Source organism: Brachycentrus maculatus, unplaced genomic scaffold (genome assembly GCF_059751285.1).
Source record: "Brachycentrus maculatus isolate JH-2025_06_01 unplaced genomic scaffold, ASM5975128v1 h1tg000728l, whole genome shotgun sequence".
Taxonomy (NCBI): Eukaryota; Metazoa; Arthropoda; class Insecta; order Trichoptera; family Brachycentridae; genus Brachycentrus; species Brachycentrus maculatus.
The window spans coordinates 259,534-280,916 of record NW_028281459.1 but is presented as its reverse complement, the minus strand read 5'-3'; the positions used below and the strand labels follow the sequence as shown (position 1 = coordinate 280,916).

The 21,383-nt window shown below is 30.0% G+C and overlaps 2 protein-coding genes across 2 annotated transcripts; one reads left to right on the top strand and one right to left on the bottom strand.

Annotated features, from left to right (window-relative positions):
* Positions 1 to 3,289: 3,289 nt before the first annotated feature.
* LOC148300395 (uncharacterized) lies at positions 3,290 to 4,752 on the top strand. Its single transcript, XM_088274858.1, has 2 exons — positions 3,290 to 3,332; positions 4,106 to 4,752. Exons 1-2 carry the CDS (start codon positions 3,315 to 3,317, stop codon positions 4,391 to 4,393), a joined length of 306 nt encoding a protein of 101 aa, XP_088130984.1. The 5' UTR covers positions 3,290 to 3,314; the 3' UTR covers positions 4,394 to 4,752.
* A 4,085-nt stretch (positions 4,753 to 8,837) lies between these two features.
* LOC148300394 (uncharacterized) lies at positions 8,838 to 20,063 on the bottom strand. The gene is made up of 2 exons (XM_088274848.1): positions 20,040 to 20,063; positions 8,838 to 9,495 (listed from the first exon to the last, which is right to left on the bottom strand). Exons 1-2 carry the CDS (start codon positions 20,061 to 20,063, stop codon positions 8,917 to 8,919), a joined length of 603 nt encoding a protein of 200 aa, XP_088130974.1. The 3' UTR covers positions 8,838 to 8,916.
* Between the last annotated feature and the right edge of the window lie 1,320 nt (positions 20,064 to 21,383).

Genomic DNA, 21,383 nt, shown 5'->3' with positions numbered 1-21,383 from the left:
AGCTAAAGTTATTTATTTTTAAAAATTTATAGTTCATGTAAATATATATCAACATCATACTGTTTTTGTCAAGACATGATTTTTTTCAGCTATCACTTTCACGATTGACGTGGGCATCGAGAAAATGCGTAAAATCTCGTATTTTTTTTTCCATTGAGGAAAAAGGCTATCATTGTAATGTTATATTTTCAACCACGTAAATTTACGAGCCTAAAAACGTAAAATGTGCTTAAATAGAGTTACGTGTAACGTTCTTCGCTAAAATTAAGATTGACGTCAGTGGTGAAATTTGAATACGCAAATTGAATCGGGGGTGTTGAAAGATACCTTATTTATCTACCAAATTCTTATTGAAAAACGAACCTAAATTTATAATAATAAATGACTCAAAGTTTCATACCTTTAAGTAAAATAACAATAACATTTTACGTTATAAAATATCAAAATGTCATTTTTAGATTCTGAAACTCCTGTATTACAAGGTTGTTTTTATAAATTCAAAATGTAAAAGATTAAGTCTGGGCATTTACAGGGCTCATGGCCGTTATAGGCTTGTTTAAGCGACCACTTTACACACGTGTAACATTCACCAGTTGTACCAAGATTCAGACCTCAAAAATAGGTATCAAATTGTGATAGACTGGGTTCGAACCGAGGAACTCTGACTTAATTGTCCGCGACACTAACCGCGGGACTACAACCCGACACTATATAGTAAAACATTTATCTTTCTACCCTTGATTTTAACGACTTTTTTGTTATTTTAGAAACATGTGTATATTCGTATATGGTATTTGACAAGATCCTATCATATTATACATATTACATCACATTCTTCGGGCGCTTGTGCACTACATTTTACTGTCCGGCAGTCCAGTTAGCATGATAAAACGGATGATTGGCTTGGATTGGCTTGTGCTTTTGGCCGTCTTTCTTCATATCGGTGCGTGATCACGGTGCGCGTGAACTCGATCACGCTAAGCTGTCTAAGCTTTTATTTGAAAAAAACCGGACAACCAGACAGTGAAATTCCGTGTAGTGCACAAACGCTCTTACTATATGTTGTCCTAAAGCAAAAATCTATTTTTTTTGTTGATAAATGTGAGATTCTTTACAAATTGGTTCTTCAAATATAAAATATAGTTATTTTTAACTTGATAATAAAAATTTTAAGTTTATTTTTATTTTTAGATTACTTTAGTGAAAACCTCTAATTGGAATGCTATTTTTTTTTATTATATAATGTTATTTTTGTTAAATATTCTGTTGGATTTCCAATAAAAAAAAAATTGTAAAATAAGTTTCTAAATCATGGAAACGTTTTCCCTTTGTAAAACATCATATATATATTTTATACAAGATTAAAAAAAATATTTCAACATAAATGTTATGATATAAATTTCTTAATTTCTACATACAAGGGATATATTAAACTCAATTTTGCCTTGAAGAGAGATATAGGGGGCTTTTGATACATCTCTAAGTATTGATTTTTTCAGGCAATACGCAGCTGACTTTGCATATAAAACTCATGAATATTTTTACTCTCATGAATATAATAACACGATACGCAAAGAAAATATGTTGCCATTTTACAACGTATTTACAACCATTATCCTCGCACCTGAATTGCGTATTTCTAAAACTGGATATTTTCCAATTTAATCAGCTTAAAGAAATCTCCTTAGAATAAAAAAAATATTTTTCGTAAGAATGCCAATGTTGTATTTAAAATGAGGTGGGTTTCATCCTATACGACTACGTGGAATAGATTATGTTATGACGCATTTGCTCGTCTTTTCTTCAGATTTATATTTAGAGATTCAATACTAGTCGATCGTGACCGTATTTATTTATTAAATAAAGCTACGTATCACATCTGGACAAAAAGTTTTGTTTTATTTTACTTCTTAGGTCGGGTTGTAGTCCCGTGGTTAGTGTCGCGGACTTTTAAGTCAGAGTTTCTCGGTTCGAACCCACTCTATCATAATTTCATACCTATTTCTAATAATGAGCCGCTTGGGCTCACAAAAAAGTATGAAATTGAAATATTTGTGTGTAAATAATAAAAACACAAATATACTTCTCTTAATAAATAAAAAAAAAAACAAAAAAAAATCATACGAAAACAACAATAAACTATAACAACTAGTTCACTAAAATATTAAAATATATAATACAATGTAAAGGGTATTTGAATTATTTCATGTTTGATGGGAGGTTAATTTATATTTCTAAGGTATAGACATATTTAATAATTGAGAAATATAAAAAAATAAAACAAAAATATTAATACACCCATCGAAGTACATATAATCCTACGGTATATTGAAAAATGTTCCTCGTCTCTTATCTACACTCTGAGGTTTATATGTCACTTCATCATCGATGCAGCATTGAAATGTAATATTTCGTTTTCCAAATATTTTTTTTCTTTTTTATTTACACGTATTTTATTTATTTATTATATTATACTTTTAATGAACTTCCCTCTAAGCAGAATAAGTAATGATATATATATATATATATATATATATATATATATATATATATATATATATATATATATATATATATATATATATATATATATATATATATATATATATATATATATATATATATATATATATATATATATATATATATATATATATATATATATATATATATATATATTTATATATATATAAAGATATATATATATATATATATATATATATATATATATATATATATATATATATATATATATATATATATATATATATACACACATATATATTATTTGTATGTGTATGTGTGTGTGAATTCATATTTAAAAAAAATACTAATGACCTAGGAATTCAAATAGAAAAATAAAAACGACCAAAAATCAATGTTTACAGCGCTTGTATGCTCGGTCGTCGAATAATTTGCGAATAGACTAACGAAATTAATAAACCTGGGACCTTGTCAATGGAAGATTCAAGAAGTTATCATTATAACATGCAAAAGGAAGATAAACACATACGTCTGAAAGCGTCAAATATACAGTCGAAAATATTTGCCGATGTGCATTCTCTTTCGTTATGTCCAGTCCTCTGTTGGTTTCGAATTAGCGAATAAAAAATTCTCCAAATGTATTGTATAGAAATGTTCCAACTTACCCAACATTTTGTACGTGATCGTGTTATATTAAGTCGCCACTGGAGTGGGATGACCAAAACCGAATGACTTCATTCGAGGAGTATATAAAACCATTTGTATTGTACTGTAGCATTATCAATCTTCACTTACTTCCCCAGCAAGTAAAACCAATCAAAACCTACAAAATGATGACCAAGTGTGTGGTAAGTCGTAATATACTTAATTGAGATCAAAATCTATCATATAAGACATTAAAAACGATAATAATATGTAAGTTGTGGGCAAAAAAAATATTAATAAAATTTACTGAGTCTCTCTTCTTAACGATTCATTCAAAGATGACCCCGATATGCAATTATTATCAATTGCCAACTGCATTTCATATGTAAATATATTTTTTTAACTATTTGAATATTTTGCTATTGACCTGATATTGATCTAAATTCTAGATCCATAATAATTATCGAATCTAGTTTTTATCGTGTTAATTCTTCAGATCATACGTAGGTAATACGTTGAATCGCAACATAATTTTCTCTAAACCCAAGAAACATTTTACATAATTGATTTTTTTATTTTAAAAACACAGTTTTTGTATTAAAAAAATAAGTTTGTCTTCGAAATAAATAAAAGAGTTAATAAAAGGTAAATAAAAAATAAATATATTTTTCAAATATGTTCTAAAAAAACAAAAACAACAATATGTATTCTAAAAAAAAAATCGGGCTTGAACTGACGACCAACTCTCGCTAGGTGAATTATTTTATTAGTTTTCGAAATTAGCCATGTAAAAAAATCTCAATAAGTGGTGTAATACAAATTTTTAATTTTTAATAATTAACATGTCTTTCCACAATGTTAATGCCAAATCAATCGGCTATTTTAAGATTTTGAAAAATGCAATTGTCCAAATACTACTTTCATAAAAAAAATTATAAATGTTATATTTTTTACAATATGTGTTTGTTCCTTTTAGTTCATGATCGTCGCCGCCTTCCTGGTGTCATCCACATCAGCCGGAGTACTTCCACTGGCCGCATCCTACGCTGTCGCTCCCGTGGCGTCTTCCTACTCAGCACACACGGTGAACCATGCTGTAGCCACTCCGTTCGTCGCTCCTGCCCCCCTGGTAGCCGCCCCCGCCCCCCTGGTAGCTGCCCCCGCCCCCCTGCTGGCTGGAGCCGCCCCCCTCGCCTACTCTGCCTACCCGTACTCTGGACTTCCCTACTCCGGACTTCCCTATTCAGCCGCTTACCTGGGTTAAGCTTCCACGCATACAAGACTGAACGATGCACGCGTGATTTGTGTCACTATGACCTGAACTTTCTCCTATAATGTATAAATAATTTATCTTCCCTCTATTAAAAAACTCTTTACATTTTCTCTAGTCTATTTTAATTCAACATACATGTATTTTCATATCATTTATAAATCTTACCTTCATTTTCATTTTCTTAACCTTTATATTGTCAGATTTTAATGCTATTCACTATTTAATAAATTCCTTTATTTTTTTATATATTCCCTTCATTCTCAGTTTCACCAATCTACATACTTATTCTATCATAACATTTTGTTTTGTATGTATTTATTTATTTTATCTTAATTCTAATATTTGTATTAAACTCACATCTGTTGTTGATTTCTTTCACATTAAGTTTTTTTTTTATTAAATTAAAATAATTGTTCAAACAAACGCAAATGGATTTTATTTATTATGAATAAGAATTATTTAAAATTACATGTTTTAATTGATTGATTTGGCATCACTTTGTGGTAGAATCTATGCATTTTTAATTTAAGTTTAGCTTAGTAAAAACCACTATTTGGTTTACTATGTAAAACTTTATCTACTCCCTGAATGTATTGGAAAGTTTATCAACTCTCGTGAGTTTATTACAAAAGCGTTGTATGTACATAGATATGTCGAGTTTAGACATCTTTTACATTTATTTTTAACTGGCTGTTCTCGGCGATTCTGTGGCTCAGCCTGGGAAAATATAAAATGAAAAAGGAAATAAAAACATGTGTGTATTCGAATGCAACGTTATGTCAATATTACAAATCGATCGGATCGAATAAATTAAGGATGTTTAAGATTTTGAACGCATGAACATTGTTGTGGAATATTTAACCAGTTAGAAAAGTAAATGATCTCTATCCGTTTTCAGTTGTGCATAGGGCATTGCATCAAATTGACGTAATAGTCACGTATTTTGACCCTCCTGGGAATTGAACAGCTACAACACACTAATCGTTACATCATAGAAGCGGACCAAATAATGTAATAATTTGAGTCGGGTTGTGGTCCCGTGGTTAGTGTCGCGGACTCGAAGTAAGAGTTTCTCGGTTCGAATCCACTCTACCACAATTTGATAACTACATATTTCTTATAATGAGCCGCTTAGGCGCACAGAAATAGCGTGAAATTTAAATATTTGTGTAAATAATAAAAACACAAATATTTCGCTTTAAAAAAAATGATAATTGATACCGAAAAAATGGTATTTTTGAAGATTAAATGAGTTAAATTAATAAAAATGAAAAATAGGCATTTTATTTTCTAGCTAAAAAACGTTATCAACCATGCGGTATGGTAATACGAGTATAACAATCCGCTTATCATTCATCGTCAAATTTGTGTAAAACCACTTGAAAACTATACTTTTCGACTGCTGGTTTCTCATTAGGTCAATTATATAACGACTTTTTTATATTAAATTACTTTCTTTTCAGTATCCTGATGATAAATATTTGTTTTTTTTTTTCCTTCCAGGATTATATCCTAGCAATAATGATCGGCAACCGGTTCCAAATTGCTAAGGTCGTGAAAATAAAGGTTAAAATGTGAATGTCACCCACTCTTTGCATTATATACGCCTTACATTATCATACAAATGTCAATACTGGCAGACGTACTCAATAATATTTACAATGTACATCGTAACATTAATTTAAATATGGCACATATTCAATATTTGCAAATGCATTTGACATAAAAATATTATTGTTTATTTCATCATCGGAACCTCATTTATAAATACATGCATGCTAAGATGCTGAAACACACATTAGTATGGATGTAGTTCACATAAGACGACCTTTGATGCGGACAATTTGGTTATTTTAGACATTAATTGCATACCAATAATGAGTGTTTTCATCAATTTGTTTCTGTAATAATATAATTCATGGAAAATTCCCGAAGATAATCTTGAGGTTATTCTCTGTTGTGTATTTGTTGACACAATTTGTCAACAATTATAAATAATCCGATTATTTTCTTAAGTATAACAGAAGAAAAAGCGATAAAATAATATGGTGCAAATTGCCTGCTATATTATCAAACGGTGTCGCTCATTTAGTGATTATGTCAAATTTTTTAAAAAGAAAGATTTAAATTGGAAATTTAATGTGCGAAAGAAAGTATTCAGTTGACAAAAATTGACGAGACAGTAAAGATCTATCGGATTTAGTAATGTCTTATTTTGAAAATATGACAAGACGAATAAGAAAAATAAATGAGCTTTGTAACAAATCTTGATTGATATAAAATATTGAATCCATTGTATTGATGGGTAATATATCCAAAATAAAACATGGTTTTTGTTGGATTGAATTCTACATTTATTTATGTATATTTAAATGCGTGACGCGTTTTGTCTTCTTAGGACATTATCAAACACTCATGACTGTTTGATAATGTCCTAAGAAGACGAAACGTGTCACGTATTTAAATATACATAAATAAATGTAGAATTTAATCTAATAAAAACCGTGTTTTATTTTGGATGTATTACCCAACAATTCAATATGGAATTCTACCAACTGTCTGCAGTTACAATAAATGAATCCATTATGTTTATTGTATTGTTATGTCTTTTGTTTTGTTTTTAGAGACCAACCTTATTCATTTTATTATTATTTGTTGTGAACTATACACATCCATCATCATTTTAAAGACATAAACTAAATATGGTATGAATTCTTGTACATAATAGGCAAGGAGAATTTTGTAAGGTAACTAATATATAATTTTTTAAATTGCTTTCTGTAATACTTTTTAATTAATCAATATTTGCACTTAATTATACAATTTGAAAATATATACTTATATATAATTGGACACCAGTATACTTGGATAATAACTGGTATTTATCTACTAGTTGTTATTTGTCCTTACGCTCGGCTATCGTACTGGAGGTCCCGGGTTCAATTCCCAGGGGTAGTCAAATAAAAATATGTGATATTTCACTCTAAAATTGTTTTTATTTAATATTACCCTGACTGATCTCATTTCCTTCATATGTTAACTATTAAGATAACAATGCGTTAAGATAGCATTGCCACTTTCCATGTTAAAACATGTTACGTTGAATCAAATAAACAGTTTTGATTTTCATATTATTGATAAAGATGAAGAAGAATATGGAAGTCTGAGGATTTACGGGGCTGACGACCGTCATAGGCTGGTTTAAGTGATCACTTTCACCAATTCTACCCATTATTGACAACCACACTCAAATTCCTGGAAGTTCTATATATATATGAACCAATTTCGAATCATTGATCTTGAATCACTAGAACTTCACTAGAGACATCTATTAGTGAGATGAAAAGAAACTGATTATTAAAAATTAAACACTTGTATAAGACCATGAGTATTATTTCATTTGAAATGAATAATTTAGAAAAATTCATATGATCACAAAAACTTCATCGAAAGGTGTAGTTTTCAAAACTAGTCGAGTGAAACGAAATAAAACTCAATTAGTAGTCTAATAGAATATTTTTAATAATCAACATGTCATTCAAAAAAGTAATTGCCAAATCAATAAATAATAGACTTCTGATTTTACCGATGTAAACAAAAATATTTTGTAATAAAATGAAGTCAATTGTAATTATTTGCGGAGGAAATACAAAATTAGACGTGTTATAATTAAAACTGAATATGTTCGTTTATTCCAAATCCTAAATATTCTTAATTTGCACTATCGTAAAAAATAATCATCTAATAGATGACGAGTAAAATAACTTTTTTCTCGACAAATTATTTTTCAGGTTTTTTGGTTGCTTCACAAACATTGTGAAATCCTATACATATTAGAAATGTGTGTTTTCTATTTTATTTATATTCCGTTTGACCAGACTGAGCCACAGCGGTGTGGGTAAAGCTAGTTTAAAATAAGTATTTATTTATCTGATTGGTTTCATATTTATTTTAAAACTTTTACCATTTTCTAATGATCCTATTCAGATTTTGTAATTAATTGTATTTTCATACTCTTCACTGAATAAAATGAGTATTAAAACGTTTTAAATAAACAATAATTTTTTTTTAATTAGTTTTATGAATTTATGAATTTAATTATTTTCATGAATTTATGAGCAGGAACTTAATATAAAAAGCTTTCATTGTGGCACAAAATAATAAATAAGGAAGGGTTCAATATTTTGAACACGATTCTAGTTAGTAGCAAGACGCCTCCTCAACTACTTCAAGCTATCAACTCGAAAATATGAGAAGAGGTTTTCAGAATAACTTTGTAATATTGTATCAATATCGACGCTTTGGTTTAAAATTACTTTGTTGTACTATGAAAGTAAAAAATAAATACATGTCAATAAAATAAGGATATTTTTTATGAAATCTTTATTTATAATAAGAGATCAGTCATACATATTTTCAATCACACACATAACAATCAACTTCGTGTAAAAATATAACAAAATATTTACAAAACAAAGTACATATTAACAACTTTTATGGCGTGGAATAATCGCTTATCCCAGGACGGGGTAGGAATATGGTGAAGGGGCAAGTAGGGGGGATGGTCCAGCAACGAGTGGGGCCTTAGCCAACAAAGGGGCAGGAGCGCCAATTAGGGGGGCTGGTCCGCCAATGTATGGGGCAGGAGCACCAATATATGGGGCAGGGCCGCCAATGTATGGGGCAGGAGCGCCAATGTAAGGGGCAGCAGCGTTAATGTAAGGGGCAGCAGCGTTAATGTATGGGGCAGGAGCGCCAATGTAAGGGGCAGGGCCGCCAATGTAAGGGGCAGGAGCGCCAATGTAGGAGGCAGGACCGCCAATGTATGGGGCAGGAGCGCCAATGTAAGGGGCAGGGCCAGCAACAAGTGGAGCAGGACCCACGATCGGTGCTCTGGCGACCAGAGGAGCAGGAGCAGCTAGAAGGGGCGCCCTAGCCAATACAGGAGCTGGAGCAATGAACGGAGTGGCCAATGAATGATGCACTGTGTGGGCGTTGAAGGAACTGGCCACAGGTGCAATTGCGTATGATGCTGCTACCGGAAGAATCCCAGCTGATGCCGACGATACCACGGACGCCACGAAGCAAAGGACCTACAAGGATAAATACATTTTTATAATAAGTCATATTTAAGGCAATAACTTTGTGATTTTCTATTTTATGATTAAAATAAAACCTTGTTCAACTAAATTCTAATGTCTACCGGTTTGAAGCTAACCGCTTCATTTTCATGACTGATTAATACTAAAACACTATCTACTTAACAAAAATCAAAATATTTTGGCCGCTAAACAAAAGAGCTTACGTAGATCTTAAGTGGCTTTATTTTTTGTGTTGATCCCTTTTGACTGATCTCTGATCCCTGATCCCTTTCGGCTGTGACTGCTAATCGACAAAAAAATAATGCCACTTGAGATCTACCAAAGCTCTTTTGCCTAGCGGCCAAAATATTTTGAATTTTGTTAAGTCGTGTTTTAGTATTTATCAGTCTTAAAAAAGAAATGGTCAGCTTCAAAACTGTTAGACATTATAATTAAGTTATAATAAAATATTCATAGTGATTAAAAAATAAAGTTAAGTTTTAATTATAACATTTTTATTAATTCAAATACATTTAGAAAATATTTTATGCAATATTTGTATTAGTTTAATAATAACCTACCACAATCGACATCATTTTGTTCCTGTTATTGTTAATGGTACTACTTCGAAGGATGGATAGAAGCTGATGACTGCAGAGTACGGGCTCAACATTTTATACCATGCATTTAGTAATACCGCACGCCAAAGAAAGTGAATCGTGTCGCCATAGAAATTAGTGAATCAATGTTATTTCGGTTAACATACGAGCTACTGCTCGAAGTCGCAAGCTGAATTTTAACTAGCCTAACCGTGAAATTAAAAGACCATTAATAATGCAAACTATTAACTATTAGATCTCTTAAAAGAAATTTAATCTAAAAACTTGACTCTTTTAAGGACAAAAAATGTTTTCTTATTATTTACAAAAATATTTCAATCACATACTATTTTTATAAGCCTATGCGATCCGATATTAATTCATTGTTTAAAATAGGTATCAAATTGTGGTAGAGTAGGCTTGAACCCAGAAACTCCGATTCAAAGTTCGTGATACTAACCACAGAACCATATCCTAACAGAGTAAAAAGACCTTAATTTATATTTTTAGATTTCCCAAAACAAAACTTTTTTATATGCCCCTAATAAGAATTAGAAATTTTTAGATTCGGCATTAACTTTGTGGAATGACATGATGATTATTTTTTTTAAATTAAACACTTGTAATAAACCACTTCATGAGTTTTATTTTTATTATACACAACTAGTTTCGAAAAATTACAGATGTTTTCGTTTACGTTTCAGGTGAAAATTAGATTTTTTAATTTTCACCTGTAGAAACTAGTTATTAGTGTCCGCCCCCGTAGTGTAATGGCTAGCACGCTCGGCTACCGTACTGGAGATTCGGGGTTCGATTCCCAGGGAGGGTCAAATAAATATAAGTGATTTTTTTACTCTAATATTTATTCAATATTACCCTGGACTGGTATCTGAAGCGAAGGGCTGATCACCTTTCCTTCATGTTAATGATCAAGATAACACTGCGTTTATATGATACAGTGCCCTATGCACCATTGGAGTGCGGATAAGGGTTTGAATGAAGAAACTAGTTATGTATAAAAAAAATAAAACTCATTAAGTGGTTTATTACAAATGTTTAATTTGTTAAAAAAAGAATTAAAAATACATATACAGCAATGAAATTAAAATATAGAAGTTCCAAGACGACTGCCACAGAATATTCCCTTTGTACTTGAACTTGTAGTATTATTCTCCTATTTTCAATTTTTGGGCTACAATAACTTCCTTTTTTCTACCACCCCAATCAAGTTAAATATATTGACATACAGCGTAGTAAATTTTACAAGTTTTTTTTTGCATTTAGGATGTTACGTTTGGCTTTAAAGATGTTTTTTAAAAACATATTTTGTGTATTAAAAGCATTGATTACTTTGTGGCATGGTAATAAGAAATAAGTAAAACACTCTCCTTATCATCCATTGTTTACTTTGTGTAATACTACTTTCATAAACACTTATTTGAGACTAAAGGTTTCGAAAAATTATTCCATCAACAGATCATTAAAATAAAATTATTACGATTTGACATTTGTATAAAAATAAAATTTTTGAAAGAGATAAAGACGACAAATGAATCACAATGAGAATATTTTCAAAAGTGGACTCGAAGTTGAATTTAGCTGGTTATTTATTATAGGTGAGTCTTTATTAATAACTTTATTTATTTCATTTTTCTAAATTATCTAAACGAAGACCAGTTTTATTTACATGTAAAATTTCTATTCCCGTTGATTTATTAAAATTATGATCTTCAGATACATATAAGGTGATTAGCAATGTTTTTTTTTAGTTTGAGTATTAAGGCGACAATATATATTCTGACTCTTGATCTCCCACAGAGTTATGGGCATTTATAATGAGCTCTTGTGTTTTCATTGTGAGTATTTATACATAATATATTGTTATGAATTTAGAATAAAGCCGAGTATGTAACATACGTATTGCAGTATTATAATCCTTTTGACTTCCGGTTTAATAATGGGATATCTCAAAGCCCAATTGAGATTACAGGAACTAACCTCCAATAGAATATTCCTTTTATCTGCTTGTATAATTAGAATATTATATGTCCTTAATATAACAATGTTCCAACGATATTTTGATTATGCTTTTTTTTAAGAACATGAATAATCCCTTGAGGGTTGTTAGAAAGATTTATTGTAAATAGTCTTTTCCCGATCATGCGTTATTGTGGCTCAGTCAGGTTTAATGGTAAAGAAAGAAAATAGAGCATGTATTTATTATAAATCTTAAATTTTACAGTGTAATAAAAATATTAATAATCTTTAAAAACACAGAAAACACTTAGTGACAGTACCTGTCAAGAAGCAGGCTGTCCGTCATGAGCAATTATGTCATGTTGCTGTTATGTTCAGTAGATGGTGCTGCCATTGTAGCCTCAAAAATATTTTTGCTTGCCACCACATTTTCATTAAGCTTTTGCCGAAAATTTTAGGCAATCGAAGTTTTAAATAATGAATAAATTTAGACGAATTAAGATTTTGAGTCTTTTGAGCAGTGTTAGGTTTTACGATTTGTCACCAGTTGGCTTAAACGATCACTTAATACACATCTAAAGCGTACGTTAACGTACGCATGAAATAATATTTAAGGGATATTCTAGTAAATAATAATACTTCGAGAAAATCTCATATTAAAATATTGTTATTTACTTTATAAAAATCTCGCAAGATGTCGCTTCGAACTCGCATGTGAATAGGCACCTGAATACATATACATCTCCCATACAATTCATTGGTCAGGAAATTAAAAATATTCCAGAATGACGAACGTGACCCAAACGTAATTTTGATATTTATATGTTCTTGGTAAAAAATATATATTTAAAAAAAATCCCATGTATCAATAATAAATCTATACTTAGTTCATATATACGGAGAACGTATAAAACAGTATATATTATGTAATAGGTTGATATATGTATTTTGTTATCTTCTTGTGAGTCTAGTGGTGTTCTCAATAATATCATTTTTTTATATTTTCTCATTTGTTTATCTTAAATATGCTTCTTACCATTTATTTCTTTTAAATATGTTTCTTGTGCCTATTTATTATATCTGTTTTTTGTTTTTATAATTTTCAATGTATCAGTATTAGTTTTGGTTATTTAAAAAAAAAACTTTTTTGTTACCTACTTTATTATTTGTGTTCCAGTCTTGTTAACCTTAATCCCATGTCCCAAAATGAGAAATAGAAATTACTTATCGGGAATATAATATGTTTTGAAATAAAAAAATAAAAAAATAAAAAAAGTCATGATCTTAGAGGCCAGTGGCTCAATACAAGCTCTACAAACAACAGATAACAACAGACAACAGACCTAATTATTACAGAAAACACTTGTTTTTTTTTACGACTTTAATTTATTTTACGAAGACTAGTTTTGGATGCTAAGCTTCCATCTTTAGGTCTAAATGTAAACATTTATAAACATTTGTAAACGTGTAAATATTTAGATGCTTGGCTTCCGAAACCAGTAGTCATAAAGTAAAATCAAATGGTAAAAAAACGAGTTTTTTCTTTTATTATTTCAACACGTCTTACCAAAAACTTAATTCCGAAACAATAAGTAAAATAATCTATCTTGAAACACGTATAAATAAGACAAGAAAAATTGGGCAAATACAAAAATCGTTGAAAATCGCATCTTTTTTGTAATCGAATTGTCACGTACAAATAATTATAAGTGTTTCATTTGTTTAGGTCACAGTACCAACTGTGCGGCATACTAATGCGCGATAATAATCGGTGTGCAACTGTGATCTATATTGTGAACCGCGATTGTCTACCGATTGAATAATCGCTTAGGATTGATGTTAATGTGTATTATCATACCGCGATTACGCGTTAGCAGTCTTATGCAACAAATCCATGTCAAATAGGTCTATCTTTGTAACATATAACATCAAAATTGAGTTGATTCCAAAATTAAAATAAGCAAAAATTAAAATTAGTAAATTTTGACATCTCAATATATATGTCCGCCTCCGTGGTGTAATGATTAGCGTGTTCAGGTACCGCGCCGGAGGTCCCAGGTTCGATTCCCAGGGGAAGGGGAGTAAAAAAAAAAAAAATATACATATATATATATATATATATATATATATATATATATATATATATATATATATATATATATATATATATATATATATATATATATATATATATATATATATATATATATATATATCTGATTTTACAATCTAATATTTATTTAATATCACCCAGGACTGGTCACTGAAGCGCACGAATGATCACCTTGCCTTCATGTAAGTAATGATCAAGATAGCACTGCGTTAATATGATGCAGTGCCCTATGCACCATTGGGTGCGGATAAGGGTTAAAAAAATACATTGTTTATAACCTGTCGTGAGCTGGTTACGTGATTACTTTTCATACGTAAAACTCTAAATGCTTTATGTGTGAGTTTACTGGATTCATGTATGGTTGATTTGAGAAAGCTTTTATTTATCGAAGACCGATGTCTAAACAAGGATTTGGAAGCACCCAAAAAATGTTACAATTATAATTATGTGGTCAAATTATTAGCAATATAAAAATAATCGAAAATCTTGTTTTCAGGCGTTTCCCAGTTGCATATATCTAAATAAAAGTTTTCTAAAAAAACATAGATGTCTGCAATAAACTCACACTTAAAGCGCCATGAGATTAATGATATATGTAGGAGTTCCAAAATTTATATAGTGTGGTTGTTATATTACAATTATAGGGTAGAATGGTAAATGTTACACGTGTGTAAATCGATTATATAACCAGCATCATATAAGGTCATAAGCCCTGTAAATACTCATACTGCTGTATTCTTCTTCATCCACGTTGAGATGTCAAAATGCAAAAATAGCTCTTAAGTGGAGAACCCGATTTGTGAACAAGAATTTGGACACACGCAAAAAATGTTGTGAATAAAATAAGTACAGTTCTGATGAAAACCAATGATTTTTTTTAAATTTTACATTGCATTTGTGCAATGCATTTAGATATTTTAAGGATTTTTTCCAAATAATTAAACTTAAATTGAAAATCTGGATTGTTTCAGGTGACTTAATAGACCTTGAGTAAATTTCCCGTTTAGATCTATGTAAGATCTGGAGTACTTAGTATTATAATTAGATATGCGTTTAAAAAAAAAATGCACGTTCATTTTACGTCCTTACTCATGCAGGATGAAAAGTTTAATGAAAATTAATATAATCCTGGAAATATGAACCTATTTCTAACAATAAGCAGCTTAGGCTCACAGAAATAGTATGAAATGCAATATTTGTGTAAATAATAAAAACACAAATTTTTCTAAAAATATATTTGTTCTTTTCAAGAATAATTCTATAAAATTATTTTAAAAAATTATAATAATATTGATTAAACTATAATATTAACTCGAGCAAAAGGTTTTCAAAAGAAAATTTTAATCATATATTTAGTATTCATTTGAACCCTCATCCGCACCCGATGGTGCATAGGGCACTGTATCATATAAACACAGTGTTATCTTGATCGTTAACAAATGAATGAAAGGTGATCAGCCCTCCTCTTCAGGTACCAGTCCGGGGTAATATTGAATAAATGTTACAGTGAAAACTCACTCATATTTATTTGACCCTCCCTTGGGAATCGAATCTGGGACCTCCAATACGGTAGACGAGCGTGCTGACCATTACACTATGGTAATTTATTTCACAATATCACAGGAACATTAAAACGAGGAGATCCTACGCCGAATGAAAGAACTAGGCTAAGACGATTATTAAATAATCCATATTGGGAAAATTACGTACGTACAAGGAAAAATGTCCACTGGAAATTCGCATACGTGGATAATCGCGTACATCACATGAAGATGACTACAAATAACTGCGTGCAGTAACAATAAATGGGTCATATTAATTAAGTGAACGACACGAGTGCTCGTTAAAATTTATTTATCTATATGTAGGTATATACATCATTACCTGTGTAAACTTATTCTTTGCTTAAAATCCAACATACATTATGTTACAAAATTATCTGTCACATAAAATGTAATATGTAAGAAACTAAGCCTCTTATAATTTCAGCAATATATTTAAAACTATATAAATTAAGATGGTATGGTCACATAGAACGCAAAATACCTGATCATATTGTGAAGCAAGCAATCGCCATGGATCTTCCTTGAAAGGCATCTAGAGGAAGACTAAAGATTTTATGGATACTATAGAAAAAAAATTCGAAGTCACGGTCTAGGTGACGTTGCCCATGAAAAAAGGATTTATAACTTGCGGACGAGAAGAGCCGACTCCAACACTCTACAAAGATGATAAGTAGGAATGGAGTCAGAAAGAAGAAAATTACTTTAAATACATCAATATAGATCATTTCTGTACTATTTTATTTAAGCATACAGTTTTTTAAAGAAAATGTCACAATGAAAAACCAATCAATAATACAGATAATAATATATTAATAAAACCATAACAGAAACACGCTACGTACTGTATAAGTATAAGAACAAACTCATAAAAGTTAGAAGTGCGAACACAATAAATTACGAGAAAAATTATATTTTATTGGTAGTGACTTTGCCTTTAGTCTAGGTTAATGCACGTTATATAATATTGCACGGTTGATAAAATGCATTACGTAGGAGCAATACACTGTTCGTATAATATATAGTACTACTTTTATGGCTCACGATCGAGGGTTTACATACATAATGTATGTCGATCAGAATTTTTACACCCACTTCCATACTTTACTGAGTGAACGCACCGTGGAAAGTAGATCGACTGTCTGCTCAGCACAAATGCGGAATCGTAAGATATGTATTTTCCGTTAATATTGCAATTGAAATGCACATATTATAATAGAATTAAAATAAAGGATGTATAAAAAAATACGACTAGTTTATTTTATCTGATTACTGGGGAAATACGTCCCAATTTCATGTATGTAATACTAATACTATTAATAAAAAACGCTTTTTATTAAATAATTGGATTAACGTTAATAAAAAAATACATAACGATTTTTGTTGAAAAAAATTTTTCGCTTAACGAGTATTTCGTTTAACGAGTAAGATGCTGGAACGAATTATGCTCGTTATAAGAGGTTCCACTCTTTTCGTTTTTTTAGAGCTTTATAATTATAGTAAGCCTAGCTATAGCATATAGGTAATAATATAAGATAATATCATTTTATACACGAATAAAATTCACCATTTTACCTATAATTGACAACCACTCTATATATTTTTTTTGGAATCCGTATATAATAGGGTCTTAAGTCCTGTATATACCGAGACATCCATATTCTTCTTCATTTAAGTGGAGAAAGCCAGATTTGTGAACAAGGATGAAGAATATTACAAATTTGGGTATTTACATGGCTTACGACCTGTCTTAGGCTGGTAAAGTGATCACTTTACACACGTGCACCATTCTACCCATGATTGACAACCATACTGCTCAAATTTTTGTTACTCTTAAAACACTTTTATATGAATGCGTTATCCTTACCGATTTTTTTTTACATACTGGGAGACGCCTGAAATTATGATTTTCTATTGTGAACAAGGATTTGGATACACCACGTTGTAAAAAGAATGAAATTACTTCAAATAATACTTACCTTAAGTCCCTTGGCTACCAACATTAAAATTGACAATTTATGGTAACTAAAATTTAATTTTGCATAACTGTTAAACTTTGACGTTTTACAAAATTTGTGCAACTTCAAATCACCTTTTTGAAGTGCTTCGCTTGAAATTTTGTTATTTGTAAGTTTTTCTTTATACCAATACCTATATATTATACATACAAAATTTTACGTATATGTTGTTATCATTTGTATAGAATTATATATTCGGACTAATAATTGAATACAATAATAATTTTATCTTTTATCTAATCATTTCAACACAATTCCTTTGAAATAATTTTTGCATTGTGTATTTATATATTTCGAATAAGAATAAGTGTCCATTTTGTTGTAACCAGGAAGTGAGAAATCTGCGTTGGAAGGATATTATCTTTCCACCTACATAAATGATACCCTGGTATTGTTTGATCATGTTTTCAATAAGTTAGTATTGCAAAATTTGTTTTAGATATTAAATTCGAGAATATGGTTTTCTGTTACCAAAATAATTGTATTGAAATCGTGGACTTCTTATCTGCAAATAAGAAAAGCTAAATCAATTACTGATGTTGCCTATACCTAGAAATACAAACATCTGCATTTATTTTAAGCATTAGGTCATTTGACTCTTATCCACACCCAGTGGTGCATAGGGCACTGCATCAAATTGATGCAGTGTTATGTTGATTGTTAATTATATGAAGGTTATGTGAACAATCCTACACTTAACGTACCAGGCTAGAGTTGTATAAAATAAATATTTGAGGGAAAAAACATTTATATTCTTCTCCACTACAAAAAAATATTTGCACTTAGCGATGCTTAGGGTACCAAACCGGATTGATGCTGTGGCAATTTGATCACTAATAGGTGATCAGTCGAACTCTTCAGATATGAGAATGGAGCGGAAAAAAATTGTGAGGTGCAGATGACGTGAGTGTTGAAGGACATTATTGCTTTTTTTAAAGGTTTTTTTTTTCTTGATTTTTTCCTTTTCATATTCATATATTTTTTATAACTTTCATGTAATTTTTATATTGTATTAAATATACTGACGTAATATGCAAGTGAAGTCGAAAATATTACATTTATTACGACTTATAAGACCTTATAAAAATTTAAGTTAAGGACAAAATATACAAATGCATTAATTGCATGTAGAAGATAATATCACTCTAATAAATTACAATCGCTGTCTTGTTCATACAAAGAGTCGAGGTTAATTTAATACATCTGAGCCAATTATTATTGATATAACAAACAATGAGTTCGCATGAGATACAGGCTGTTACAATTTTATATGTCACAACATTTTGAGTGTGTTCAAATCCTTGTTCTGGTCAAATTATAAGCTACAACTTGTCAAATTAAAAAAAAAATCCATGCAAAATGTCTTTGAAAACACTGAAGTAAATATGTAAAAATCTCTTTTATGGAAATTTACCTTGAATATACAATATAAGCAGAGTATAAATACTAATGGATATCGAAATAACAAAAATAATAAAAACTTGTCAATTATACGCTTATTTAATTTTTTATCATGTTTTCAGGCTTCTACTAATATGTAAAATAATTCGAAAAGTATCATACAGTCATAAAGGTCGCTTAAATAAAACGTGAACTCACATATGAAAGAACGTATAAATTATAGAATATAATTACATATTCATGGGTTGAATGGTGAATATTACATATGTATAAAGTGATCACTTAAACGAGTCGATAACAGGTAAAAAGTCCTGTAAATATTCAGACCTGAGATGTCCATTTTATATGTAAATTACCAAAAAAAACATTTAGAAGAAAGAAAAAATATTCTTCTTTATTTTGAAAAACAGTCACGTCTATATTTGTTTATAATACTTATCAAAATAAACTATGAAAAATTAAAACTAAGAAAAAAAAAATTTAAATTTATATTATTTCTTACTAAAAACCAACTAAATAGGAGTCTAAATTTGAGTGAATCTCGTTCACTAATGCTGATACGTCCAGTGGTTTTCTCAATCACAGATTTACCGATCATGCATTCATTGAATAACTATGGACCGAGTATCGTAAATAAATTAAAAAATGTCACCAAAAAAATCTAGAGATAAAAGCAAAATTATATGATACCAAACATTCCTAGTGACATTTTTTTTGGGTCTCGCTTTGTAAATTTATTAGCTCGTGAATGAGTGAGGCACCGATAAATCTGCCTCCTTTACCGATGAAAGATTTATCATTCAATTGATTTGGTCTCAGTGAACAGATACTATGAAAGAGAACCAACCACTGATGTAGATCTTCTGAATTACCGGGTTTAACTCACCTCTATTTCACAGCCCTGAGCCATTTGCGTAGGTAAAGTTAGTTAATGGCGATTAATTTTTGTTACCTAAATAATTTTAATTAAAATATTTCAATCAATGCGCAATAATTTTCTATTTGATTGACAATTTAATAACGCTTTAGAATAGTAGGTACCCAAGTCAACAGTTCGTGTGCCATAACACATATGTATCAATTTTTTCTTGTTGTTAATATATTTTTCTTACTTAGGGATTTAATATGTATGTATAGGTTCTCGATACATATGCTACATACATATAAGCGATATGTTCTCACAATAAATATAATAAGAATTAACCATTTGAAACAGCAATAAAGAGTTGTGTATGAGTAAAAAATATATTGATATGTATTTAAAGATGTATGGTTTTTTTATATTTTATTTCATTAGATTTTTTGATTTTCTATCAGTATATAGTTTTTGAAGCTATTTTTTGCCATTTTATACAGTATTAGGCTTATATATGCACACACACCCAAACACACACACACACACACACACACACACACACACACACACACACACACATACACTCACACATACACTCACACATACACACACACCTGTATATTCAACACTCAATCAATGGAAAATATAATATAATTGAAAAAAAATACTATTTAATTATGTTCATTAAATATTATTTTTTGACATTTCATCAAAGATGAAGAAGAATATGGAAGTCTGGGCATTTACGGGGCTTACGACCGTCATAGGCTGGTTTGAGTGATCACTTTACACACGTGTAACATTCACCAATTCTACCCATTATTGACAACCACACTACTCAAATTCTTGGAAGTTCTATATATATGAACCAATTTAGAAACCTTGTTCATGAATCACTAAAACTTCACTAGAGACATCTATTGGTGAGATGTAAAGAAGCTTATTATTAAGCAGAAACTCTTATATTAGTATGTGAGATCCGAATCCCGGATTATAATCACACACATGAGAAACGCCAGAAAATACCATTTTCATTTTTATTATTAAGCTTATAATTTGACCAGATAATCTGGTCAAATTATAAGCTTAATAATAAATTATAAGCTTAATAATAAAATTATAAGCAAATTATAAGCTTAATAATAAAAATGAAAATGGTATTTTCTGGCGTTTCTCATGTGTGTGATTATAATCCGGGATTCGGATCTCACATACTAATATAAGAGTTTCTGCTTAATAAAAAGCTTCTTTACATCTCACCAATAGATGTCTCTAGTGAAGTTTTAGTGATTCATGAACAAGGTTTCTAAATTGGTTCATATATATAGAACTTCCAAGAATTTGAGTAGTGTGGTTGTCAATAATGGGTAGAAT